The sequence below is a fragment of the Rhipicephalus microplus genome, chromosome 8 (assembly GCF_043290135.1).
Source record: "Rhipicephalus microplus isolate Deutch F79 chromosome 8, USDA_Rmic, whole genome shotgun sequence".
NCBI classification, from domain to species: Eukaryota; Metazoa; Arthropoda; class Arachnida; order Ixodida; family Ixodidae; genus Rhipicephalus; species Rhipicephalus microplus.
Genome location: NC_134707.1, coordinates 5,097,363 through 5,115,772, shown reverse-complemented (window position 1 = coordinate 5,115,772; position 18,410 = coordinate 5,097,363). Strand labels below are relative to the sequence as shown.

General features: G+C 45.2%; 1 protein-coding gene across 3 annotated transcripts in view; it reads right to left on the bottom strand.

Annotated features, from left to right (window-relative positions):
- Positions 1-18,410, bottom strand: part of LOC119165154 (serine/threonine-protein kinase D1) — a 62,802-nt gene that overhangs the window by 17,041 nt on the left and 27,351 nt on the right. For all 3 annotated transcript variants that reach the window (XM_075870817.1, XM_075870818.1, XM_075870819.1), the window contains 5 exons: positions 5,803-6,205; positions 4,189-4,261; positions 3,117-3,385; positions 2,494-2,592; positions 1,532-1,616 (listed from right to left, as the gene is read on the bottom strand). In XM_075870817.1, the coding sequence (XP_075726932.1) occupies positions 1,532-1,616; positions 2,494-2,592; positions 3,117-3,385; positions 4,189-4,261; positions 5,803-6,205 (929 nt within the window). The remainder of the gene's footprint in view (positions 1-1,531; positions 1,617-2,493; positions 2,593-3,116; positions 3,386-4,188; positions 4,262-5,802; positions 6,206-18,410) is intronic.

The window sequence follows — 18,410 nt, the reverse complement described above, 5'->3', positions numbered from 1 at the left end:
CTTCCTCGTCGTGTGTGTGCCACTAGTCGAGAGTTCCCACGATCCAGGCCGCATACTTCAAAGGGTCTGCCGATTTGCTCGCTTAATTAGCGGGGCGATTTGCGGTGGCCGCTGGTCCCTTTGCTGTCTTTGGTGGCCTCTCTCGAACGACTAACGGCGTCTTGGGGACACGACGTCTCGTCCTCCGGCTAGCACGTACAATGCCTGACGAGCATAGGCAGTCGGCCGGTCGGCTTGGTGATTAGGCACACTGCTGCTTGAAGGGACGACAATAGGGTCCGCATTTGAAGGACGGGAACTCGCCTTTGCTTGCTGCTTGGTCTGGCTAATGGCTCAAATCTTCGGCAGCGTCGGTCAGACTGGGCGCCGAAGGGATTTAGAACCTCTTCAGTGGATCGGCTTTCGCACAAAGGCGTCTGCCCAGACGCATTTCCAGGCCAAACTTAACAACGTCTAAATAAATCTTTAAAAGCACACAATCACATTCGGGCATCTTCTGTGTGTGGCATTCTCCCACGAATTAGACTTCCACCATGCCTCATTTGAAAGTGAGGTTTTCGTGGTGCCAAAAAGTTAAGCTCAATATTTGTTCTTTATTTCATAGGTGCAGGTTTGATTCTTGCATAAGCGAAACAATAAATGTTTCTTTTCTTAATGACTTCCTGAAATATTGTGGCCCTATAATTTTGCATTTGTTCTCACTTGCCGAATTGCCACATTTCTACCTTTATATGAGAACATATAGGTGTCAGTAGTGGGAATGCCTCACCTAAGCTAACCAAACCTGGGTTATGTCAGGCTAGCAGACTCCTGATGCCAAACACTTCAAAGCCAGCCATAGCACGTAGCAATGAAAACTATTTGTTATTTATAGAGATAAAGTGATAAATTTAACATGCAGGTACGATTTTCTGTGCTAAGATTGTAGCTGAAATCGGTTGTATTGTATCTGAAATGGTACAGGGATGACTGACAGCAACTGCTCAAAAAATGAAAGCTGAGAAAATGTAACTCAAGAAATATAAAGCACACAACCCACATAGACAGAAAAATAAATGCAACAGGACAGGGCATGCTATTCTGTCGGCTTGTAACTCACGGAAAATGGAGCTCGATTGTAACTCACAGAAATGTAATGTAACTCACAGAAAATGGAGCTAAAAGATGATAAACAGACTTCAAAAGGACGCTGGTTCGACTTTTCATTGCAGAAATGCAGATTTGTGGCCATCTTGAGCTCTGGCCTGTCCTCGTTACAATGATGGCACTGTGGCGGCACTGTGCTAAGCAAAAGCTGCAGATTTGCATTTTCTAAATCATGATATTCTTATAGTTTTTTTATGAAGGCACATAAGTAAAATGCTTCTTCCTCAACTTCACTGCTTATGTTGGGCTAATATTTCCCTATGACACAAAAGATGATCTAATGTCTGCAGAAAAAAAAATAACAGCAAAATTGAGCATTTTGACCAAAATCACAATTCCCATTGCCATGTCCTCCCCTTAAGAAAATGCAAGCATATTAGTGTACCTAGGTATGCAGGGGTGCCGACGACCGATCGCCGAAATGACTTCTCGCCAATGATGCGGGCAAAGCCAAAGTCGCACAGCTTGACCTGAATGCAGGAAAATAAAAGTGGTGTTCAATTATTGTATTGATAGGATGCCTTAGCTCAGCGACTCCTACATTGAAAGTACTAGATACATATGAACAGAGAAAGCATTTTTCATGGCAACAGGTTACTGAATCAAATGAATCAATGGTAAATTTAGCGACTGTCGGAGGTGCATTACGGTATTTACTTATGGCATCCACTTTTCAAACATGCATAAAATTAGAAAAGCGAGATGAAAAGTCACTTATAGTGCCCAGTTCACAAGTTGCAGTCAACAATAAAAAAGCATGCAAGTTTTGTAAACAGCACCTAACAATACATCTAAAGTGGTCAATAGTAATAAGGTAATCTGGACTGTTTTGAAATACTTCCCTGATTTGTGAATACTAGGAGTTTTGAAATTTTCTTACGAACATTGTAACCAGTTTATGCTAGCTGTCAACTCACACGCACATGAGGTTTGTCAAAATTTTTAATAGTTTATCCACCGCGGGTGCTATACAAGAGTTATGAATTTTTAAACTTCGCGCTTTAGTGAATTTTTTTGAACGGCAAAAAGCAAAAGCGGAATCCTTTGCTGATGCTCCCCAGAGAAGCATCGGGTGAAGAAGTTAATTAATATTAAGCTCTAGCATTTTACATACAACTATGACGTAGAACATAGTGAGAGACTCTGGTGTAATCTTGGCCACCTGGGATTCTTCGAAGTGTGCTTACATCTTGATACACCTGTCCTTGGCAAATATGGCCACTGTGGCAGGGCATTCCAACCATGCTCTCGAGCCTAGCTGTGTAACACACTAGCTACTAAACCACTGGAGTGAACAGACACCAATCCAGAGAAGCACCAGCTGACAAGGTGATGAATGCGACTTGCCTGAGGAAATTCCGAGTCCGAGGAAAGCAGCACGTTCTCAGGCTTGAGGTCGCAGTGCACAATATTCTTGGAGTGCAGATGCTTGAGCGCAATCAGAATCTGCACATCACAGCAAAGGCACCCACATATAAGACAGCTGGTAAAACTTGATAGCTCAAGCATTTACTTCTTGTAGACAAACTGAACAGGTCCCCATGTGTCAACTTATTTATTGTTTATTTTACAAGTACTACTGCTGTCTTCATAGACAATACAAAGCAGGAGTGGGTACATGAGTTAGTTAATTAAACAACAGTCATACAATGCATTTTAAAGGTATCACAAAATGTACTTAAGCTATTCTTCCACAAACTGCTCACGTGGTTTTTCCCACAAAAAACAATTTCGGCTGTTTTAAACATGAAAAAAATTACAAATGGCTAAAAAGGAGCAATAATGAATGAGTGGGATTAGCGTATGGCCCACCTAGTGTGCACGCCAGGTGGTTCTCATAACAGAATGATCCTATTGTTACGAGAACGGCACTCGTAGTTGCAAGTAGTGAATTAAACAGGTCTGCGTAACACCACCTCAAACATAGAAATCTGCCACTGTGGATAATGTGAGGACGCAACTACACTCGCCTGGTAGATGAGAAAACGGGTGGTACGCTCGGAGAGCCGCCCTTTCTCGGAAGAGAGGATCATTTCGAGCATGTCACCCTTGAGCTTCTCCATGACGACGAAGATGCGCTCAGCTGTCTCAAACATCTTCTCGAGGTCGACGACCCCCGGGTGGTGGATGTTCTGCAGGATGGCCACCTCGTTCTTCAGCTGTGCCTCCTGCTTGGTCGGGAAGCGCAGCTTGTCAATCACCTTGATGGCCACAGCACGGCTACTTGTTCTGTGCACACCTGCAGGTTACAATTGATAGATTGACTAATTAATTCTAAAAAAAATGTAACAAGGGAAAGCTGGGTAACATAATGTTCACTGAGAAAGGTAGTGCAACTAAACATGTTGGCCATATGTTCACATGTGTGAACCCAAACAGGCTTGTGTTTTATACTGTTGGTCTCTGTTTTTGTTCTTGGTGAGGGTGACAAAAGAAGGTTGTAGCCAGAAATTTCTTGGGAGGGATGGGGGAGTTAAACCAACCTTTGTGCATGTTTGTGCACACATTTGTATACGCATGAAAAATTGAAAAATTTTGAAGGGGAACCTTGGATTTGTCAATGAGGGGGCATCAAGAAGTATTGAACAGCTGATATTCAGGGTACCACCACTGATTTCAGCTACACATCGGTACAGTACGCTAATTCAAAGATATGCAATGCAGCCATAAGTGGCCATATTTATTTGAGCCTAATCAGTGATTAAAATTATATTTTCAATCTGAATAGTGCTGAGAATTACAGAATGAAACGATTACTTGATTAGTCTGAAGCTTCAACACTTGAAACTTTGCATTTCATGACGATAGTTATAGCGCGAGAACAAGACGCCGACACAGAGACAAGAAGGACACGAAAGACACGAGCACTAACCTTCTTGTCCATCTTGTCTCTCTGTCGTCGTTTTGTACTCGCGCTATAACTATCGTCATGCCATACCAACTAGCCCAAGCTGCCACACTTTGTATTTCAGTTGCACTGTATTGCATGGGGCCACAGCTAAAACAGCTTGAACAATCGATGAATTCCAAGGTGCTACTTACCTCCATAGACGATGCCAAACTGGCCTGATCCCAGAACTTCATCTGGGAAGATCTGGTACCGTAAACTGATGTCCTGCAAATATTAATGGAACAAGCATGTCACTAACGGCAAAAATTTTGTATCCTTTCGCATTCTTTACTTTAGAAATAATCTTTTGATGGACAGAGCTCTGTCATGCAAAAGAAGAACATGTAGCCACTGGAGCCAACACAAACAATGTTCGTCTGAATGTGGTCTAACAAAGCGCAGCACACACACGGAATTTTGAAGATGACTAGTCTACGAATCTCAACTGGGGGAGCAAACTGGTGTGGCAGAAACTTTCGGATGCTCGCTCTCACAGGCATTTCTAATTGCAATTCAAGTGGTTTTCTTTTAAAGGGAGACTGAAAAGGAACAATGATTTTATTTAGATTGACAGACTGAACTTTGAGAACTCTAATGCCACAAGTTTCACTGTCATGAATTAATTATTAGCACAGAAAATCATGGTTCAAGTTTCCCTTTTAAATTTCGTACCTAAACGTGCGCGAGTGACGTCCAAAATTTCAAAATGTATTTTTTTCTATTTTCCCGACATTGGCTCGATTATATTTTCTCTAAATTCGTATGCTAGGTCTATGGCAGACAAAGATGACAGTATAGTACTTCATTTTTATTGATTAGAAGTTGCATAGGACCCAGTAGATGCCTTAAAAATCTATGACATCGTGGGGCTTGGTGCGAGAGTCTTTAGGTGGAGTCTTCCCCCACAGTTTCTTTTCGTACGTTTTCTCGCTTACCAAGCATTGTGTTGCGGTAAAAACGGCGTTTCAGTGATTGTGAAATTGCACAATTTACCAATACACAAAAAAACCAATACGCAAAAGAAGAAGTGACAGTCAATCCTTGCGATTGTCCTTTCTTGTTTCGCATACCAAACCAAAAAAGTACAGCTTTGTGTCTGTCTGTATGCTTACAAAAAATGTAATGAGAGAAATTGCCATATAAGCAAAACTATTTGCTCTCAATTACGGTGTAAACCTGATATTTAATTGGAGCACCACATGGTGTGAATTGTGCCTGAATGTGAACAAGAAAAAAATTCTCAAATATTTTTTTTTTCCTCGTAAGATTAATGAATTTCAGTGCTTTGAAAAAATTTTGAAAGCGAAACATACCTTTTGCAGAGTAAGTATTGCTTACTCAGAGATTTCTATGTAATGCAATATTACAAGAAAAGAAATCTAAACAGAAAATTTTGGCTAAGTTTCTGTAGGCGTCTATGACAGAAAAAATGCAGTAAATTTGTTTAATGTACAAGCCAAATTAGGTATCAAAATGAGAAACAGTACTCCCAAAATCTCCTGACAAACAGTACTCGGAAGACATTAGGCGAAAGTCAGTAGGCTCCTACGTGAAGAAAACATTTCTTCTTTCTAAAGTATCCCAGCAATTCACCCTTTTATATGCAATAAATCAGCACTTTTTTTTCTTTGCACATTTGAGATAGATGCCAAAATGGCTGCACTGTTTGCTATGGAATGACCTAAAATAAAAAACCAAGGCTATGAAAGACAAATACATAAATGACAGGGACAACCAGATATGGTGCCCTTGCTAACGCAACTGACCGTGTTGTGCTGCCCGTTGCCTTCGTCCTCCTGCCGGGCGACCGGCATGAGCGCCTGCCGCAGGGCCAACTCCCAAGGGCGTGCCTGGTCGCGGTCATCGCCGACCAGGTAGGTGGCACCCGCAGCCGTGCGCAGCTCGAAGCCAATGTCGGGCCTCCTGGGAGGGTCCACCGACAGAATCTCGGCCAGAGCAATCTCGCGGTAGTACTTGGAGCCCGTGTCCGAGTGGAACAGGGTCAGGGCCTTGCTGTCCAGGCGCCAGTAGTGGCGCCGCCGCACGGGGTCCCGGTCTGTACAGTGCACCAGCCAGCCTTCTTTGAAGAGCTTGGCGCCACCTTTGCGCTTGGTGTGCCGCACGCTCTGGACGATGCGCATCAGCGGGATGTTGTTGCTGCCAGACTCGCTGCACAGAACAGGAAACACGGGCGACGTTAGTCACCATTTAAGTCACCATGCAAGCGCGCTTGTTTCATCAGATGCCCGCAAAAAAAAAAAAAAGGTCACATGCTTTTCTAACAGACCTCGTATACATTTAAGCCACAAGACACATGCCGGATAAACACCTTGACAGCAGCAACAGTGAAAATCTTCAACTTTGAAAATGGCTATTTAGTGATCACACATCCACACAATAAGCCTGAGGAATTTAGCAAGATTATTTTTACCTTTCAAGACAGGGGACTGGGTCTGGCTTTCACACACAAGTTCAATAAAATCCAGTTTTTCTAAAAGAGTTTACTCTGGGCATGCAGGCCTTTTTGAAGGTTGTACGGTTTCAAAGGTGGCAGTTCTGAGGGTTTCCATTCCAAAGACCATGATCAATTGTGCAATCTATGAATGCCACGGTTCCTCAGCATACCGTGCACCATTTGTAGAGGATCCATATAAATTAAAGTGTAGCCACTCTCAATACGGGTAATATTTTGTTCTTACTGGGATGCAAAATGAGGACGACGCTTACTTGCCGAACTGCTCGCACGAGTGTTCCCGGTCTCGTTTCCGTTAGTAACCAAACCATGTATATTTCTAATTATACCTCGCTTTATCAATGGTTTCTCCGATTTGTCAACACGAGAATATTTTTTTCCCGCCACAACAAAATCCATTAAGCACAACTACACTCACAATAATTCAAAATAAATGCACACAACCCCGCCTCCATGCGGGTGTCGCCACTTGCATGCCAAGTCGACTCTCTAAACGACACATTTGTTAAAAAATACTGTACCACGAGCCTTAAAGTATCTTAAATACTTTTTTATAAACCTGCTAAGCTCAGGGCAACTACTAGTTCTGATTTTTCATGTTTACTTGAGGCAGAAAATCCAGGTTGTGCACTGTCTGAGAAAAGGGGACAAGGCTGTTCACCAGTTGGTCTTGAAAACCTAGTCCTTTTAACACGATAGCGTTAAAAAGCCCATTTTGCAGAAATTCCGGTGTCGGCATCATTAGTTGTGAGCGAAAAATCATCATCTTATGCATGACCGAAAAATTGAGAATGATGCAAATAAAATAAATAAATGATAAAAAAGCCCTGGAGCAGAGTGGGGACCGAACCAGGGTTGTTTGGGTCCGAGTGGGTATCGAACCCGGGTTGTTAGCATGTCTACCACACGGCTACAGCTCTGCTTGTAAAAACAGTGAAAAGAACTTCCTCTGCTTAAAAATTCAGTGAAAGTAGCTTTTATGCTTCACAAACACATGCATACTGTATACATGCTTCACAATGCAACATGAAATATTGCATGGTACAAGCGTCCATTGTCAACAGGCATCAGAATACGTGATTATCAGAATGGCTCCGCGGTTCAAAGCTGGTACTCCACTGCAAAAGGCACACACGCTACTGTGCCTATTCCTTTAAGGCCACGTATAGTGGGCGCTTAGCGAATTCGAAAAGGTTTCATGCACTAAGTGTTTGAAATACGCAATAGGAATAGGATGTTGCTATCGCGTTCAACTCCTGAAGGCAAAGCTTTAGGGTGCCCTCATTTTTGGCTCAATCCGAATGCACAAAAATGCATGGGGCACTGACTATTGTCAAGGAAGGCCCTATCATTCCAAATTAAAGTAAAAAAAAACAAATTAAGATTTTCTCAAAATTTTACCCTACCCTGTGTCATTAAATATAACACTAAGTTCATAATAAATTCCAGATAGAATCGTTGCATTTATTTCGTCCACTGCAACAGAACTATTTGCAGGAATGGTATTCCTTAGCAGAATGTTAATATTTGTCATCCAGCTAACTTTAGGGCTGAACTAACAGCCATTTCTTACAATGACTAATGCATTATTACCTATTGTATCCGAAGAGTGCAGATTTTTGGTCAAGTTGATCTTTCATAACAGATAACTGAAGAACAAAAAAGCCTTGTAAACTGTTGCATGATTTGTATAGTGTGGTAGTGAAAAATAAGACCTGAGATCTCAGGGAGATACTAGGAACCAATTTCATTACAAAGGTGGTTCAGTCGTGTGTCAGTGCACCGTCCATTATTTTATCATCTAAAGAAACACTTTCTCGGCATCTTCACCTGATTATGCCATTTAAGTTTTCTGATGTCATAAAGAAGCGTGATTCACATTATGCAGTTTATATTATACCCAACACACAATGCACTGATGTTGAAGCCTGTCAATGAATGAACAAACAAGCATTCAGAGTGCGATGTCATTCCAAAGCTATTTTTTCTGAAAATATCAGTAACAAGATCTTTATCAAATGCAAATCAGAATAAAAAGTAGAATAAATACCATGTTTGCGCTATTCCAAAAATATGTGCAAGCTGGATGTTGTGAAACTAAGGAAGTGACTTACAGAGGCAACGCGAAATATATTGAGGAGTGGAGTAGGAAGAAATATTTTGAGGTGATAAGGAAAACCCCTCTTTATGTATGTGTTCGTATGTGGGCATGTATTACATACAAATGCAAAACTGAACTATTTTCACTGAACATCACTGTGCCCCTCTCCCCACTGGCTCGCGAGTGTTCACTGCCCACTACAGATTTGGGGCAAGGGATTGTCTTCAAACAATCCGTATACAGAACCAATGGGGGGGGGGGGACAGAAAATGGGTTAAATGTCACAATATTCACCCCCCTTGCCCCTCCAAACCCTTCTACAGCAATATCCCGATTACTGCAAAATTTTTTCCCCTCCTGCCCCAGAGCCCATAAATAGGCGGTACAAAAAGCCAACTCGAGGAAACAATGCCGATAACACAGCGAAATTCTACAGTTAGGAAAGTACTCCCCCTCTCTCTCTCTGAAAAAAAAAAAAAAAAACGAATGTTGCGGCCACACGCGAATTGGTCAAGACTCGGCTGACGTCATCGTGGACCTCGACTAATCGCGTGCAGCCGAAGCCTTCGGTCGTTTTTTTTTTTTTTTTTTTTAGCGATTTGACTACGGCGGGACAAGAGGAGCGGCACGCGTGGACTGACAAGGGCACTAGAGGAAAGGCGCGCGCGCGCTCTAGTCCACGCGTGCCGCTCCCTTTTTTTTTGGGGGGGGGGGGGGGGGCTTGCCATGCACCGACAAGCCCCCCCCCCCTCTTTTTAAAATAAAAAGTAAGCGCATTTCAATCGTAGCGATCGCCAGACGAAAGATCTAGGCACTGCTTCCCGTAACGTAAAGAGCAATCGTAAAGATGCACGTCCTCGGGAGGATAGCGGCACCGAAGGCGCGCAAGAACACTCGCGATCTCTTCGCGCGCTGCAGCGAAGGAAGGCGCTCAGCGCGTTTTAGCTTTACCCCTTCCAACGACAAAAGCCAACACTGCACACTACAGAACAACTGCGACAAGAAGATCGCAAGCAAGACGGCTTCATCGCTCGTGGGGTAAACCTCAGAAGCAGCGCGCGTGCAGGGGCTCCCACTTGCAGATGCAGCATGCTGGGAAAACCCCGCGACGTCGGCGTTCAAGGCCCCGAACGGCGATCAACGCGCTCACCCCGGCCGACAAACAAATCGGCCACACACACGCACCTTTGTCGAAGGCACCGGCAAAGAGCGGCGAGAAGCGCGCACATGACGAGCTGCAGACGGAGGCGACGTCTGTTCGCCTCCGCATCTGGAACTGTCCAGCAGCGCGAACGGACCCCCCTTTTCGATGGGGTTCGTCGCAAAAGTAACAATGCCGTCGTCCCTTCCATGGGCGCCCCCTCTTTCCGCGAAAAAGACGGGGGGCCCCTCATCCGGCTGGCCAGGTAAGGTTGTCGCCCGACTTGGTGGCGTGGGGCAAGAGAAACACACTACGGTAGAACAGGTACGGGAAACGGCGCGAACCCTTGTAGAAAAGAAAGAACGGTTTAAAGAAGAGTAGCAGATTTGACATTTTTTAAACATTCGACAGATGTCTGTCTGGTTGGGTAGGTAAACCGGGAAAACTATTTTAACGCTAACCAGAGCAAAATACGTAAGAAACCGACGTTTCGGAACCGACTTGGTTCCTTTTTCAGGGGGGGACTGTGGCCACGTTGCAGCGGCGGGTTGAAGCCACTCGCGGGGCGGTTAATGACCCCCCCCCCCCCCTCCTGTTTTGCCGCAGAGCGTAGTCGTTGTGCATACACGGGGGAAGGGTTCCGAGAGAACGGTTTATCTTTTGGGCCTCGCTTAGTTAGTCTCGCTTTCCAAGATGGTCGTTGCGTTAAAATTTTTATCTGGTTGTCAAACGTCTCCCAATGCGCTCGGCGACGGCACCGCGCTCTTAATTTTTGTTCACCTTTCGGACGTCGTTATCGCGCTGTTCGAGACGTTCAGGTAGTTTTTTTTTTTTTTCCTCGCAAAGATACAAACGACACTCCGCGCACAGGATTTTGTAAACGACACCCGAGGTGCTGCCCGTTGTTTCCCGGTCTTTCGCTCGGGGGCAGTGATGTTCCGTACAAACCAAAGACACGAAAATTCCCTATTTCGAGGAGTTTTCCCCGCAAACGTTGGGGAAATTCCCAGCGTATTACCTTGCAAAACAGCGCCAATTTTCGCCCCCATCCACGCACACACATACTATAATTAGACAAGTCTGACGTACTGGCGACTTTTGTAATCATGACTACGCCTCCATTGCGGCTCAACAAAAGCATGACTTTAATATTAATAATTCATATACTCTTAGTACACTGCACATAGTGGGCTTCAAGTCTAACACTAATAGTGAACTAGAAATCGCTCCGCGTAAATATCAGAAACAAATTCCAAGGACTATGCTTGCGTGGTGCATGCGCCAGAACCGATTACATGTAGATGAAGGCGTCCTGTGACCGCTAATTATAGCTCATCATAGGATAATTTGAGCATTCCTGAAATATCCTGTAATATCACAAAGATTTCCTTTGGCTCAGAACGACAGGCGAAAATTTCCCGAAAAAGGAAAAAAATTCCCAGCACGGACACTGCGCGGGAGAGGAGGCGGCCCAGCATGCATGCTCACCTTTTTTTTTATACACGTTAATTACCCTCAACCAAAAACATCGCTACAGCAGCAAGAAGACACTTGATAAGCAACAAAACGCAACTGGCGGCATCATGCAGGGTTCCCCCAACCGCCATGACGTCACAGATTTTGATCGTCTGCCAGTGATTATATAATCCTTAATCTGTAAATATGACGCGCACAGCCCGCTTATGGAGCCATGAACTTTCCACAGCAAGTTTTGAACTCTTCCATTGAGCAACGTGACCAAAATACGAAAGTCCGAACACATCCACATCAGCGACATTCATTGTTGTAAGGATGAGGTTTCAGCGCGAAATTTGAAATAGAAATTCGCACACTCATTTTCCCTCGTAGTAGTAATTAAATGATAGCTGAAATGATTAATGATAGCTGAAATTTCAAACGGTAATTTATCAGTCTAAAGTGATTTGTTTTACTTAGGTGCTCCTTTAAATAATTAAGACAAAAGCTTCAATCTTTTTCCTAGACATGTGCCTTTCTGTCGCCAATTTGACATTGAAACCCAGAATACCTGAGACAAAAGATTAGATAATATAAGAGCATTTATTGTTTCAATATTTTCTTCACTTTAAGAGCATTTATTGTTTCAATATTTTCTTCACTTTAGGAAAGGCGGCTCTTGATGTGCCATCGTAGGCACCAGTATGACATGTCTTCAGGTGCACAAGTGATGCAACACTACCAGCACAATACAGGCATGGTGGCTAGTAGGGGTGCCGCGGAACCAATCTAGGGATGGTCGATTAATTTTAACAGTAGGGCTATTTATGCCTTTCGATAGCTATGCATTGTGGACAAAAACTGTGCCTAGCTATAACATTATAAGTGATGTCAATATAAGCTTAGCCAAATAAATTAAGCCAAGCATAATTAAGTTGGGTCAGATTACAATGCACAAATTAAGAAAATAAGCAAGTATAATTAGGTTGGATCAGATTACGCTGCATAAATTTAAAAAATCACGTAGACTGAAACCTGTACCCGATTGTACTAAGCATATACACCTAGTAACAAGTACTTCACCTAGCAACAAGCAACTTCACTGACATACACTATCACTTTATTGCGCACGGCTTGAAAGACAAACACTTGGGATGAAGGACTACATGGACACGCTTGTGTCCATCTAGTCCTTCATCCCAAGTGTGCGCCTTTAAACAGTGCACAATAAGGTGACAATGAATAGCTACCACCTTGCCCAAGCAAGTACCCTTATTCGTTGATGTATTGCTACCACCTAGTAACACTGTTTTGCTCAGCCAAGAAAACGTTGGAGGAAGCTGGGTGATTATAATTAGTTCCATTGCTGGCTCCAGACTCATACCACTGGTTATAAACACTAGTGATAACAATTAATCAAAAATTAACTATTCACACACTTAGCTCTTGATCAATTAATTCCAACAAATGAGTTATTTTTTTTGTCAATAAATCAACATTCGACAGCTGCATTTAAAAGGACTGAAACGCACCTTACACTCCTGTACAGCACCAGTTATTTATTGAGCAGGTAAACTAAAGATGAAAAACAGAAGCGCAGAAGGATCTGATAATTTCTACGTTTACTTCATTGAATAATAATTACAACTGGTGCCTATAACTAGTCAAAGCATAAACAAGAATTCTTTAGATGAGAGCACGCCTATATCGCATACAGAAACCTTTGGCGGTATACTCTCGCTTTCATAGATGCCCTAATTTGTTTGGAACTGCCAAGGCGCGCCTCGCTAGCATGGCATGCAGTGGCTCTGGAAGTTTAAAATGCGGAAAAGCATGTGTTCACACTGCGCCCACTTAAGTAACATCATCTGGGTACCACTGCACTGTCATCTCATGCGACAACAACCAGCGCAAGAGGAAGAGATTGCTGAGCACTGCCTGTGAAGTTTACAGGGCATCGCGGGAATCGTGCCAGTACGGTTTTTTGCGATATCACAAATTTCCATCCACAACCAAAACCGCTGAGCTCCACCGTCTTAGGATATAATCGCAATAACAGGAAAAATTACGAGCCCAGTGAAGTGTGTGAGTAAGTATACTTATTGCGTTTATTCAAGCGCGACTCAAGCTCTTCCACTTTACAGTAGAGATTTGCGTGCAGTATGCCTGTAGTATGCCTGTAATATGCGGCACAAAACTATTGTCGTACTCTTTCACAGACCGCATGTCAAGAATAGGATATACGTATTACAACTCAAGCGTGGATGCACGCACCGCGCATGCTTAGTAAAACTGTAACGGTTTACAATCGCAATGCAACGAGATGTGAAACGGCGCGGAAAGCATGGCTTTCGACTCGGTCGAACTGCGACATGCCTTGACTGTCAGTAGGCGAATCTACATGTGTTCACCATAGCATTTTAAAATCTTGTTCTCGCTGGCACTTTTGCACCGCGTATGTGTTCCGGGTGCCCAGCAGGACTGGCAATTGATACACATGCGGTGAATGAGCATACGTTGGAGCCAGATTCTAGAGCTACGTTTACGCCGGCTTACAGCACAAATTCTGCTTTCTCATAGCCAAGGCACGCCGCTGTTCGACCAAGTCAAAAGCAATGCTTTCCGCTGTACGCGTTTCTTTCAGTCTGATAGTACGTACCTGACAAAGTTGCTTTCGCAGTCTGCAATGCACGTGCTGCACGCATTCTGGACTGTCGAGGAAGGTCTCCTCGATGTTTCGCACAAAATCAACACAAAATTTTGGTAGAGGAATAGCGCGATATATGCTTACAGCCGGCCTCGGGTTGTCAAGTTTCGCGTTTGATTTGCAGAGCGTCTGCCCACGTGGCAATTCAGGGTGTTGCTTTGCCGCGCTTGCAACAGATGGTGCCACGTGCTTTTCAATATGGCAGCAAGCACTGAGCTCGCTGTGTTCTGGTGTATAAAGGCAACAGAAATAAGAGGGGATCCTGGTGACATGAACTGATGAAAAATCGTCAAACTAGGAGTTACTCGAATGTCATGGAACATGAAATGCTTCTTTAAAATGGCAGTTATTCTGTGCAAAAAAAAACATGTTGGACAAGAGAAAAGACCAGAACACAGCGCTGTAATCAACCCTTTCACCAAGCTGGGCTGTTGGTTCCTTTGCTCGAATACACAGTACCAACTATAGTTCCCCAGTTTGTTTTGTTCAACTTACTGAGTGAAGCACTGCATTGGGAAGACCGGCTCAAATTCACCTGCCGACAACACCAGCGCTTGCCATTTCCCTGCTGGAGAAAGTGTACAACCGTAGAAGACCCGGTGTCCACACATTTGTGAAGCGCGCGCTACACGTGCTTCCCATTTCGCAATGTCGCCCCGACAAAGAGAAGGGAATCACTGCAACGTTGTCAACTGTCACAATGGCCATGCAAACACGAAGGGGTCAACTCCACCAGGAAAATTCTACCAGATGGTAGAAAAAAAAGCAGATAACAGGCATGAATCGTAGCAGTGTGCCAGAAAAAGTAAAAATTTCACAAAAACGATCGCGTGCACGCTGCATTAAACCTAGCTTACTCTGAAAAACTTACTTAATACTTACTCTGCAAAAGGTATGTTTCACTTTCAAAATTTTTCCAGAGCATTGAAATTCATTAATCCTACGAGGAAAAAAGATATGAAATTTGAGAAAATTTTTATTTTTGTTCACATTCAGGCACAATTCACACCATGTGGTGCTCCGTTGCATTTATTTCGTCCACTGCCACAGAACTATTTGCAGGAATGGTATTCCTTAGCAGAATGTTAATATTTGTCATCCAGCTAACTTTAGGGCTGAACTAACAGCCATTTGGCTAAGGCACGTGAAAAGACCAAAAGGGAGATTATTGAAGCGTACTTTATCAGGCAATTTAATGACAAGTGCATAAGCATGCCTTCATTGTCACTTTTGGACAGGGAAATGGTCTTCCTACATGGTCATGTGTAATGTTGTGGGTAACGCTTTGCATTGTGTTCTCTTCCATTTGTCTTCTTTTGTTTTGTTCATGAGTGTTCCTGTTTTATTTCCCATGCGACGCTACGTAATGTTTTGTAAGGTTTTATGTTTGTTATTATATTTTTGACTCTCTCGGCGTACTGCTTCTTCTGGTTTGCTCACTTGAGGCTGCTTGGGGTGACTATAAAATTGTTATTTTATAGTTTTTTCGGTGCTAAGCGCTTTTTAAATGTTTTTAAACAAAAGTCTCTAAAGTACGTTTTCATATTTTTACGCCTTGGATCTTGGTGCAATAAAAATATAGATACAAAATATAATAAAAGATAAGCTTTAGATTAAACAAGAGCGCACACCTTGGCAATACGCAGTTTAGATTGTGGTGGGTTCACTTTTGTATTTTGCAATTTTTTGCATTTGTTATTGTGATGGCAGTCACATTTGATTCGATTTCTTTTGGTACGGCTTTGTCTGCGGGATCTTTGGTTTTATGCGCATTGTGGAAGCACAGCGTAGCATGCGTATATATTGGCTTCAAGAAACGACAATAAACAGTTGGTAGTCTGTGCTCTTTCCTGTCTCCCTTGTTTTCCTTCAAGTTTGTGCAGCTAATCAATTTTTCAAGTATGAACCAACTAGTCAGCAAAAAAGTATTGCTTCAACATATTAGATTGGCCGCTAGGGGGCCACGATGTGCGGACGCGCGTCGCATCGGCTCCACAGATTTTCTATGGTTTTCGGCGATTTCTTTCCAGCCATTCAGTTCAGAGTATTCCCAAGTGACTGCGAAAGTCCTGCGGTCCCTCCCGATACCATTTGTGCAGGTGAGCCCGTGTTTCGGTCACTTTTCGAAGATTGCCCGTACCGCCACGCTGGCACGACAGTCAAGCCAGTAGACAAGGCACGGCAGGCCTGACAAGTCGTCGGAGCAAGCGGGTGCCCCATCCGCTGCACCGGCGCCCGAAATGGAATTCGTGCAAGTCGAAGGGAGGAGATATCGCCGACAGAGTTCGGAAAAGAGCAGGGATGGTGCGAGATCAAACGAAACACCAAGAAGGCGGGTGGAGACGCCGACCCGGCGAAGAACCAGCAAGCAACGCCAGCGTCTACCGAGAAGGCGGCGTTTATACAGAAAGCGACGCAGTACGTGCGGAAAATCACCATGACGAGCCGAATGCCCAACCTGCCAACGGATGACTACAAGATCATCGTGCGACCCCGGGATGGCTTCAACGTATCCCACTACCAGAAGGACAGCGTCCACTGCTGCATACGCAACGCTGCAGGGGTGGGGCGCGAGGTAGCCGAGGAGGAAGCTGCGAATTGCGAATTGCAAGCTGCGAATTGGCGACCGTGAGTTCGAAGCGAGTGCCTACAGAGCAGCTCCGGAGAACACGTCCAAAGGCCTCATCAGGGGCATATCGCTAGACGAAAAGCCGGCGGACGTCGTGGGAAGTCTGGTTAACCACCGCAACCCGAACGTTCTGCATGCCAAGCGCATGGGAAACACGACCAACGTGATAATCCTTTTCGACGGCTACTACGTGCCTCGTTACGTGAACTACGGCGGGATGGTGATAAGGTGCACTCTTTACAAGAAACATATCGATATGTGCTACGAGTGTGGTCGTCTGGGACACAGGGCCGACGTGTGCCCCAACCCGAACGACAAGAAGTGCCGTGGGTGCGGATGCGGTAACCCGCCCGACGATCATCGGTGCGAGCCGGTGTGCCAACTGTGTGGAAAGGGTCACCTCACCGGAGACCGCAAGTGCAAAGCTAAGTACAAGACACCCTACCTAGTCAAGCGCCGACAGTGGGAACGCAGAATGCGCGAGGAGGCTGAGGCTGCCTACAACAGTAGCAGCACCGTCAACGACAGGGAGGAGGGCTACGGACGACGCCACGCACCGAGACGACGTCGCGGCAACAGTCGATCGGCCTCGAGAGAGACCCGCGCGTGGAGCCGCACTCGCTCCCGTACTCGTTCTCGAGCCCGCTCTCGCAGCGTCTTCCGACCCCGTTCAGCGAAGCCTCGCAGCACGTCGACGGCCCGAGCCAACCACACAGCTGCAGCCAAAGGCGGAGGAGAGGTTGACCTCCATAAATTGAGGTGGGTGGACGTCGCCTCCGGACGCGTGCCCAGCGCACCGCTAACGCGAACCGAGACTGCCATTGATAGAAACCCAGATGTAGACAGACGCGGCAGCTCCGCTTACAAATGCAACAGCGACCCAGAAAGTCTAGTGCAGAAACGATTGGATCAATTCGAATCAATAATCCAAGAACTAAAGCAGGAAAGTGCAAGGTTAAGAAACGAAATTGCCACGTTGAAGGGGGAGGCCCCGACAGTTCCCTTTCCTCCTCCTCCTCCAATTAAACCCGTCGCAGCCGACGCGGCTGCTAGTACAGCCGAGAGAGTGGAGGAAGTCATGGAGGCTCAAGACGCGCACCCCGCACCCACGAAACGTAAGGCACTTGACCCGGAACAATTCGACGTCAAATCGCAGAAACGCGAGGAGAAACTCCGCGAACGAGTCGATAGACTCGACGACAAGGTAGACGCGATGATGACCCAACACGCGCAGCAAACCGCGCAACTTAACAACGCAACCGCTCACCAAACCGCACAAACCGAACAGTTGAGCATTGCAATATCTCAGCTCACAAAAATGGTCGCGACGCTGCAAACGCGCATAGACAATATCGAAATGCGACTTCCGGGCGCAGTGGGTCGCCCAGTACGAACGACTGGGAAACCGTATTTTAGGCCGTTACCCGACGAAGAGGCGCAGGATCAGCCGGACGGCAAAGCATAACACGTACAGTCACCATGGCTTGACACGAAACCACACAAACACAACGCCCACAACAGCATAACACACGGAACACGTTCACTATCTGGCAGTGGAACTGCAGGGGGTACAGGAGGAAACGGGCACTTCTCCAACAATTCTTACGTACCCGGCAACGACCGGATGTAATACTATTGCAGGAAACCAATGACCCGGTCAAGCTGGCGGGGTACAAATCTATAGACGAAGCTGGGACCGCGGGAGCCCCACCGGCCGCTGCAACGCTAGTGCGACGCAACCTCACCGTGGCGCAACGTGAACTTATGAACGTTAGCATACCGCATGTATTCATAGAGCTCATCCCGACGAAAGGGCGCGGCCGCGGCCTGTTTGTGCTGAACGTGTATAGCAGACCCAAAGCCAGACA